Genomic DNA, 9,629 nt, shown 5'->3' with positions numbered 1-9,629 from the left:
GGTTGATCATTTGCATAATGAACATAGTTACCATCAGGAGGAGATGGTAGATTATGATAGGGTTCATGATATGGTAGCTGATGCATTTGTAGCTCATGATGAAGTTGAAAAACCTAACTTAGATGCAAAAAAGTTTTATGAAATGTTAGATGTTGCGAATCAGCCACTTTACAGTGGTTGTAGAGAAGGTATCTCTAAATTGTTGTTGGCTGCTAGAATGATGAATATTAAAACTGATCACAATCTACCTGAAAGTTGCATGGATGCATGGGTAGACTTGTTAAAAGAGTATTTGCCGGGAGACAATGTGTCAGCTGATTCTTATTATGAGATTCAGAAACTGGTTTATAGTCTTGGGTTGCCTTCGGAGATGATAGACGTTTGCATCGACAGTTACATGATCTACTGGGGAGATGATGAGAAGTTAGAAGAATGTCGATTCTGCAAGAAGCCACATTTCAAACCGCAAGGACGAGGACGTAATAGGGTACCATACCAAAGGATGTGGTACCTACCAATTACATACAAATTAAAAAGATTGTACCAATTTAAGCAGACTGCTGGAGGGATGAGATGGCATGCCGAGCATATTCAGACGGAAGGTGAGATGACTCATCCATCAGATGCAAGAGCCTGGAAACATTTTAACAAAGTACATCCAGAATTCGCTAGCAATAGCCGAAATGTGTATCTTGGACTATGCACAAATGGACCTAGTCCATTTAGAATGTGAGGGAGACAATATTCATTGTGGCCAGTCTTTCTTACGCCATACAACCTGCCACCGGAGATGTGCATGCAACGGGAGTTTCTATTCTTGACCATATTAATACCTGATCCGAAACATCCAAAAAGGTCTCTGGATGTTTTTCTACAACCACTAATAAAAGAGTTGAATGATTTGTGGTCAACAGGGGTCCTCGGTGAGGACGTATGATTGCTCCACGAAGATGAATTTTATGATGCGAGCGATGCTTCTGTGGACCATAAGCGACTTTCCTGCCTATGGGATGTTTCTGGATGGACTACACATGGGAGATTGTCTTGTCCATATTGCAATGGAATGACAGATGTGTTTCAACTGAAGAATGGTAGGAAGACAAGTTGGTTCGATTGTCACCGTCGATTTCTTCCTATTCAGATTGTCTTCCAAACAAGTTCCCGTTCCGATATTCAGATTGTCTTCCGAACAAAAGTCGGTGTTATTCAACTAGGTGGCATCAGAAGTGAAGTTCCCCGTTGGGTATATTTTAAATCTCTCTAGATGTGTTGAAAAGGGTCAAAAGTTCTCTGAGATGAAGAGCCATGATTGTCATGTCTTTATGCAACGACTACTTCCCTTTGCATTTGCGGAGCTGCTTCCAACATATGTACATGAAGCACTTGCAGGTAATATATTAATTATGCATTAATTTCTTTATTTCTCTATAATATGCACAAATAAATAATATGACTAATACTTTGTTTAATTAGAATATACAAGGCATTGGAGCATTTTTCAGGGATCTGAGCACATGCACTCTTAAAGAGGATGTCGTAGAACAACTTCATGAGAACATTCCCATCTTACTGCGCAACTTGGAGAAGATCTTTCCTCCGGCATTCTTTGACGTTATGGAGCATCTAGCTGCTCTTCTCCCGTATGAGGCATTGCTTCGTGGACCAGTACATTACGGATGGATGTATCAGTATGAGCGGGCCATGAAATATTTGAAGGGAAAAGCAAAAAACCTCGCCAAAGTTGAAGGTTCTATATTTGCTGGAAGTTTGACAGAAGAAACATCTCATTTCACATCGTACTACTTTGCACCAAAAGTACGTACCCGGAAAAGAGCTCCAAGAAGATATGACGATGGTGGTGTCGCGCAAACATATGCAGTTGCTGGTGTTCCATACAGCTTTTGCCAGATAGGGCGATTCGGTGGGAAATTGAAAGAGGTTTGGTGGTCAAGTGATGAAGACGCCCATAGTGCACACACATATATTCTACTCAATTGTGAGGATCTATTTATGTGTTATTTTGAAAGATAACATATATTGAAACCTCTAAACACATATATGTATAAATTATATAATTTTCAAATGATTAATTAATATAAATGATGATTTTACAGCCTATTTGTTTCTCAAGTCGAAGAAACAATCCCATGTATATCCAATAGTGAGGTAGACAAAAAGAAAGATCAACACTTTATTAAGTGGTTGAAGGGTCAAGTATTAACCCAATTTTGTAAGTTGGCATATGATTTGTATTCGCCGTTAGTATGATTAATTAATTTTAACGTTCTCTTTATTTTTGCAGGTTGATTATGACGATCCAGATTACCCCACATGATTTCATGAATTAATTAAGGTCCAGTTGCAAAGGTCACCACATCACCGATGTATTTCACACGAGGCTTTACTTTTCATACATATGAGTATGGTAGACAATAGGCGACAAGTAATTATGGAATATGTGTGAAAAGCGAAATATATTTCTACGGGATCTTGCAGGAGATTATTGAATTGGAATTCCCAGGGTTATTGAAGCTGAAATGTGTCCTCTTCAAATGTGACTGGTTCGACCCCGACGTCAACCGAGGTGTTCGATTTAACAAATTTGGTGTAGTTGATATCAATGGTGGACGAAGGTACAACAAATTCGAGCCTTTCATATTAGCTTCGCAAGCAGACCAAGTCAGCTTCCTTCCATACCCTCGGATGAGAGAATCAGGAATCAATTGGTTTGCCGTTGTCAAAGTCACACCTCGTGGACGAATTATACATAGAGAAGAACAACCATTGCAAGAAGAACACATCAATGAAGTCGAGGAACCTGAACAACAAACTGATGACGTCCTTCTTATTGATCCGCATAATCGAGAGTACGAAGATCTTGTCGACGATACAACGGAAGAAGCTGTTGAAGACGAGTTTAATGAAAATGATGATGTTTCTAGTGATGACGAGAATGCCAATGATGTATCCGAATGATGATGTAATTTTCTTTAATATGATTTATTTTTAGAGTAAATGCATGTGTTTAGTTTGTTTAATCATGAAAATTAAATTATATAATTTGATTTTGTTTAACTCAACTGGGGGTTTGGAGTTTAGAAAGAAGAGATTGAGTGATACATGAAGTTAAGGAACTTGGGATTTGGGGTTTCGGGTGATAGGGATTTGCATAACTTCCTCGTAAAATCGTGTACGAAAACACGGGCCTTCCTATTTCCTCGTAAAAAAACACGGGCCTTGTTATTTCCTCGAAATGTTACGACGATTTTACGACAAAACTGAAAACACGGGCCTTGCTAATTCGTCGTAAAGGAAAACACATGCCTTGTTATATCCTCGTAATATTACGACGATTTGACGACGAAATTGAAAACACGGGCCTTGTTATTTCTTCGTTAATTTGCGAGGATTTTACGACCCCAACTACTTCTATAAATAAGCACACCCCTACCATTCTAAACATGCACAAAAAAAAAACTAAACAATAGTTTCAAAAAACCTGAAGGAAGTGAACAGTCACTAGAACAGTTATGATGAGTTTCAAATCTATTTGGAATTGATAACGACCGTTCTGGTGCCAGTCCCCCTTCAACTTTTTTTTTTGTAAATTGAAACTTTTTGTCGTAAAATACTCGTAATTACCGAGGATTTTACGATGAAATTTAATAACACGAGGATTTTACGATGAAATTTAATAACACGAGGATTTTACGACGAAATTGAAAAACGCGGGCCTTGTTATTAACTCGTTAATTAATGAGGATTTTACGACGACAACAACTTCTATAAATAAGCACACCCCTCCCATTCTAAACTTGCACAAAAAAAACTAAAAAAACTAATCAGCAGTTTCAAAATATTCAAAAAACCTGGAGGGAGTGCACTGTCACCAGAACAGTTCTGATCAGTTTTAAATCTATTTTTAATTGATAACAATTGTTTTAGTGCAGGTGTCTTCCTTCAGGTTTTTTTTTGTAAATTGAAAATCTTTTCGTCGTAAAATACTCGTAAATAGAAATCGTCGTAAAAGAAAATACGGGCCTTGCTAATTCTTCGTATATGTACGTGGGCTTTACGATGAAATGTAAAAAAGAAAACGTGGGCCTTTCTAATTTCTCGTAAAAACGTCGTAACTTCACGAGGTTTTTACGACAATATATAAGTTTATATATACCCGAACCAAATCACTTCCCATTTCGTAGTCCATTCCTCTCCTCCTCCAAGCTAGGTACTCTCCTCTCTACTTCCTCTCTAATTTATAGCTTAGGTGGTTAGTTTAGGGTAATTAGTTTAGGTGGTTAGTGTAGGAAAATTTGTAGATAGGTTTATGGAATTTGTTGATAATATAGGATGATGATTTTTAAAAGTTAATAAATAATCTATATATTTAAATTTTAATATGGTTAATAATGACAATTATTTTTTTTTCCATATGGTTCGAAAGAACAAGAACCGTACACAGCATTAAAGTCAGATGTTTCGTGAGCCTGGTACTCGTACAAGCGCATCATCTTCTTCAGCTCCCAGTTCTTCGTTTCTGGAGACTGTCCCCGACTCCCAGTCTTCTCAGAGAATCGCTCAGACGCCTCCTTTTGGTGCACCACCGGTTCCGCCACCGGTTCCTCGGTTTGATGCGCCACCCCCGCATCATGATCATGTTCCTGAGGAGGCACCTCCTCCAGTGGCGCCGGACGAGATTCATCCCGATTTGCTGGTGCCGCCGAGTGCTCTTTATGCTATGTACACCGTCGAGGACCTTCTCGCTCAGCCATGCAGAGGAGGTTTACCAGTCTTGGACCCTGACCGACCGGACGGAACTTTGTGGTACGTTACATTTTTATTGTTCAATTGTTTTATAACAACAAATAATTTAAACAATTTTTTTTTGTTTTTTTTCAGGTTTGGGGTTGACAGTTCTGTCGCTCGGAACGTAACCGAGGTGATCAAAGCCTACTTCCCTCACGTTCATCCGAACTGGAAATTGACGCCGATATACATCAGAAAGACTTGGTTCAAAATGTTTGCTGTAAATTACTATTAATCTAATTTTTTATTATTACGAATTATTATTTTTAAACTAATAACAAATCTATTTTTTTTACAGAAAAAATATCATTGGTCCATAGGGGTGAACGAGAGGGTGAAGAAAGCGTTTGAAGGGAAGGTGAAAAAATGAATGTTGGACACGGTATCTAACTGGAAGGATGATTGGATCTTGAAGGGTTATGAGCAGGGAAAACCCGCTGAGCTCACCAAGGATGTGTGGGATGGACTCATCCATTATTGGAACCTGCCATCGTCCATTAAAGTCTCCAACAGTTGATCCGCCTCCCGTCTGACGAAAGATGAGCATGGCAACAGGCCGATGCTTCACACCACGGGTCAAAAACCCCACCCCGGTGTCCGTATGGAGATGGTAAATATTTTAATTACTTATTTTTTTATATATATATATTCTAACTTCTTAAATGTTTTTATGCCAAAGAGACGGGAGAACTCCCGTCTCTTAAGGATCTTTACGAGAGGATTCACAAGAACAAGGCTGGGCAATTTGTTGATCCTTGGTCCGAGCAAATCTACAACGAGGTGGTTGCTCGAATTGAAGACCACCAAACCCAGCTGACCCTACAGTCTCCCGATGGAATACCAGTCACATTATCCACACTTTAAGTGGATCAGATTTACGAGGAGGTAAAAAATTTTAAATCTTTAATTTTTTTTTTTTTGAATGAATGTTAAATTTTATTCATCAAAAAACCTTTTTACATCAAGTGGATCTTTGATAGGGAAAACCTTCTAAATTTTTACAGCTGCAACCGTTCTAGCATTCTATCTCCTAGCTATCAAAACTTATTTACAGTCTTGTGCCAAACCAATATTGCACTAGGCTCAGCTGGTTCCTGATTGACTGCCCACCATACCTTTCATTTCCTTCATTTGCACTAGGCTCAGCTGGTTCCTGATTGACTTATCTATGAATTTAGCCAAAAATTGCATCGGCCTCAGAGGGTCTCCATGTCGTCGCATATTACGCTCCCACCACAGCGTGTACACAGTGACCTGTAGTGCATATCTGAGACAGAACCTCTTTCTTTTCTCCATTGTCGGAACATAGACTAGCTCAACCATAATATTCCACTTGTTCGAGTAAGCTATACCCAACAGCCCTTTGACAAGATGTTCCCAAATCAAGGATGAGAAGGAGCACTCAAAAAACAGATGATTTCTTGTCTCAGGGGTTCTTTTACATAAAACACAAGTAGTGTCTACACCTGGATTCCAACCAGCGATTCGGTCCATTGTGGCATGTGCGAACCAGATACTCTGCCCCCAGGTGCATGGCGTCGCTACTTCTCGGATCATCGACCATGTCTCGGAAGTTGAGAAGCTGGGTTTGAACCCTGACTTCCATCTCCACATATCCACATCATCCATATCCATATCCAGAGTCAGCTTATCTTTGACTATACTCAGCTCCTTTTCAACTTCATTTGACAGAGGCCATCTGTGTCTCTTCTTCCTCCTTTGGTTCCAAAGAACCTCTTCCAAAGTAGCTTCCCGACGAATTCCCATTTCTATTAAACCTCTTTCACTAAGTATCTCAATCATCACCCCAATCTCCGACCAGCGATCAAACCAGAAGGAGATAAGTTTCCCATTCCCCACCGCCTTCATATGAAAAGTTCGAGCGGCATCTCTCAACTTGAGCATTTTCCTCAAAACCCAAGAGCCTGTCTGCGTGTTCTCCTTTATTTCCCAGAAACTCTTCTTTTAAGCAAATTCCTTCTGATCCATTGGCCCCAAAGAGAGTCTCCAGCAAGCATTCTCCATATGAGTTTTAGACCATACACGTGGTTCACTTCCATCAACGTTCTAATCCCCAAACCACCTTCCGCTTTTGTCTTGCAAATGTCCTTCCACGCAACTTTAACTCCAGTGGACTTGAGCTGTGGCCCTGACCATAGAAACGCTGAGCAGAGTTGCTCAATCTCCTTTGAGCACTGACTTGGTAGGCAAAATGCCGTGGCCCAAAAGTTTACAGCTCGTATGACTTCATTAAGGGCATTCTAGACGTTCTGGCGTCTAGCAATCCTCAGGTGGAGGCCATGGTGGCACAGATGCGGACACAAAATCTCATTCCAGAGCCATCTCACAATGAAGAAGATATGCAGATGAGGAGTCAGGAGTTCTTCGACGCACTCCGCCCCTCCAACAACCCTTAGCTTTTTTTTTTCTTCTTTTTTTGTATTAAAAATTTGAAACTTAAATATTTATAAAATATTTCCGTTTTCATTTATATTATTTATATTTTTAAGAATTTTGAAATAAATTTAAAAATATATTTCATTACATTTTTGTTTTTGTAAAAAATAAAGATTCGAAACAAATCCGTAGCTAATTTACATCAAATTAACGAGAAAACTGAAAACTATTACCGAGAAAACGACGTCGAAACTGTGCGTCTTCTTTACGAGGAAATAGTTTACGTGTATTTTACGAGGATAAAATTTACGTGTACTTTACGAGGAATTATTTACGTTCTTTTTACGAAGAAATGATTTATGTGTTCTGTACGACGATTAAGTTTACGTGTCTTTTACAAAGAAACAATTAACGTGTCTTTTACGAGGAAATGTGTTACGTGGCTTTTACGAGAAAACGTTTGACCCCACTTTACGACGGAACATTTCCTCGTAAAGTTACGACAAATTAGCGAGGAAATATGCGTTACGACAAACGTTTAACGACGAAATGGATTTCGTAGTTAATTCCTCGTAAACCCTATTTAATGGCGAAATAACTATGAGAACCGTCGTTGTTATAATTGCGTTTTGTTGTAGTGTAACTTTGTCATTTTGGTTTTAGAAAATAATATTTTAAAATTTCAAATATTGAATTGTGATTACTTTAAAATAGAGAGTATTTTTGCAGTTTCTTTTTAGAAAACCAAAAACTTTATATTTGGAGTTATAGAGTTTCTATTGAAGATGCTCTAATAACTGTTGGGGTCAAAATAGGTAACGACGAAATCAATGTCGAAAATTTCATGAAAAACCTTCCTAAAAAGAAAATAAGAATACAGAAAAGTATAGCTTCGTATTCTTAAGACGATTACCCGACAAGGGACTATTCAAACCATCGAACGAACAATTCCCGAGCATCGGAACAACCAAACCAGCATCATCCGATCCATCGGAGAAGTTGGGTTAGCCAAGGCCAACTCGCCCAACGACGAGTTGGACCGACCGATCTAACTCGCTGTTGGTGAGAGTGTCGCGGAAGGTAACGTTGACCGTGCTTCCTGTGTCGGTTAGGATCCTTGCGACCTCGATAACAAGCAGGTCGCAATGGGGCTGGTCGATTCCGCCAGTCTCTTCCTCCTCGAAATTGATCGCCATTGGGGAGGAGACGCGGTCGGCCAGTTTGCGCTTGTTTCAGCTTTCCGTTGGTGTGCCTTGATGGACGATACAGTGTGATGTGCCCTGGTTCGTGGATCAGTCCATTGGAGCCAACCAGCATGGAAGCAAGTAAAGATATATGTTCATTGTTTGACTCATATCTTCCAAACCTCGAGGCTTCTATGCATGAAATCACTTGTAGAATGTTCTCAGCTCAATTACAGAACTCCTCGAAAAAGAATCAGATCAAATGGAGTTCAGATGAAAGAGTTATGCAATCTACAAAATCTGTGATCTTTAGTTCTCGCGAATTTGGGCCGTACGGATCGTCAAGCCCACGTCTTGATCCTTACCACCATGGATCCGAACGACCAGAATGAACCTGGACAGTAGTCGAAGGGTCTCCTTGACCAGTCCACCTCAAACTCAGCAACTTTGACTCATTTATTATTTTCTAGTCAAATTTCTCATTTCCTAGATGTGTGATTCCCACAAATAATTATGTCTTTCTTTGATCACATCTAGTATAAATATGTAAACTCTTTTATGAATAAAATCAGTTCAGTTTTGGTTGTTTATTTTCGATTCTTCTTTTCTCTGAGAGAGAGAGAGAGTTCTTTAGCTAGTTCATTGGTGTGAACCGGCTTGTTGATTTGGTGGCCAGCCAATTCATCTTTGTGTGTTGTTTGGTGGTTAGCCAACACATTCATTCTTTCTTCGGTGATTAGCCTTAGATCGTGGGTATATCAAGAGCCATTCCGTATCTCTTGACGATCCTTTCAATCCATCTCAGTTCCAGAAGTGTCATTGCCTTCTCGGATCATATCCAACACCCAGCTAAAGTGACCATTCGATTTAGGCGTATCAAGTGGTATCAGAGCCACTTTGACTGGCTTGTTTTCATTTCATCTTCTCATCTCTCCACGATTTTCTTTTCTTATTTCTTGTTGGATTTGGGCTGTTCTTTTACTCCCTTGTGATCGTCAGTTATTATTAAAATAAAATGATAAAAAAAAGAGTAAAAGTTTTGGCTTGAATCACTTCTGAAGAGAAATTCAGGGGGAGTGGTGGAAGAGAAACTCTGCTGGCTTAAGAGAAACCCAGCCTTAGGATAGTTAAGGCGGATCCATATCAAAAATCTCTTCATCTTTCTTTCTCCTTTCTTTTTGCCACAAAAGTTTGTTTTGGGCTTTGATTGCTGAATTTTGACTGTCTATCATCCTTTGAACC

General features: G+C 39.4%; 1 protein-coding gene across 1 annotated transcript; it reads right to left on the bottom strand.

Moving 5' to 3' along the window:
* Positions 1 to 5,506: 5,506 nt before the first annotated feature.
* Positions 5,507 to 6,711, bottom strand: LOC106344756. The gene is made up of 2 exons (XM_013784069.1): positions 5,922 to 6,711; positions 5,507 to 5,625 (listed from the first exon to the last, which is right to left on the bottom strand). Exons 1-2 carry the CDS (start codon positions 6,709 to 6,711, stop codon positions 5,507 to 5,509), a joined length of 909 nt encoding a protein of 302 aa, XP_013639523.1.
* Positions 6,712 to 9,629: the final 2,918 nt, after the last annotated feature.

This window comes from Brassica oleracea, chromosome C5, assembly GCF_000695525.1.
Source record: "Brassica oleracea var. oleracea cultivar TO1000 chromosome C5, BOL, whole genome shotgun sequence".
Classification (NCBI taxonomy): domain Eukaryota; kingdom Viridiplantae; phylum Streptophyta; class Magnoliopsida; order Brassicales; family Brassicaceae; genus Brassica; species Brassica oleracea.
The sequence above is the reverse complement of the archived record's forward strand: the minus strand, read 5'-3'. Positions and strand labels throughout refer to the sequence as shown.

Excerpts from the sequence above, each read along its gene's own strand:
- LOC106344756 (XM_013784069.1), bottom strand. The coding sequence starts at position 6,711 with ATGCTCAAGTTGAGAGATGCCGCTCGAACTTTTCATATGAAGGCGGTG. Across the intron at positions 5,626-5,921 it reads GCAAATGAAGGAAATGAAAG|GGTCAGCTGGGTTTGGTGGT; the intron begins GTATGGTGGGCA and ends GGGAGACTGTAG.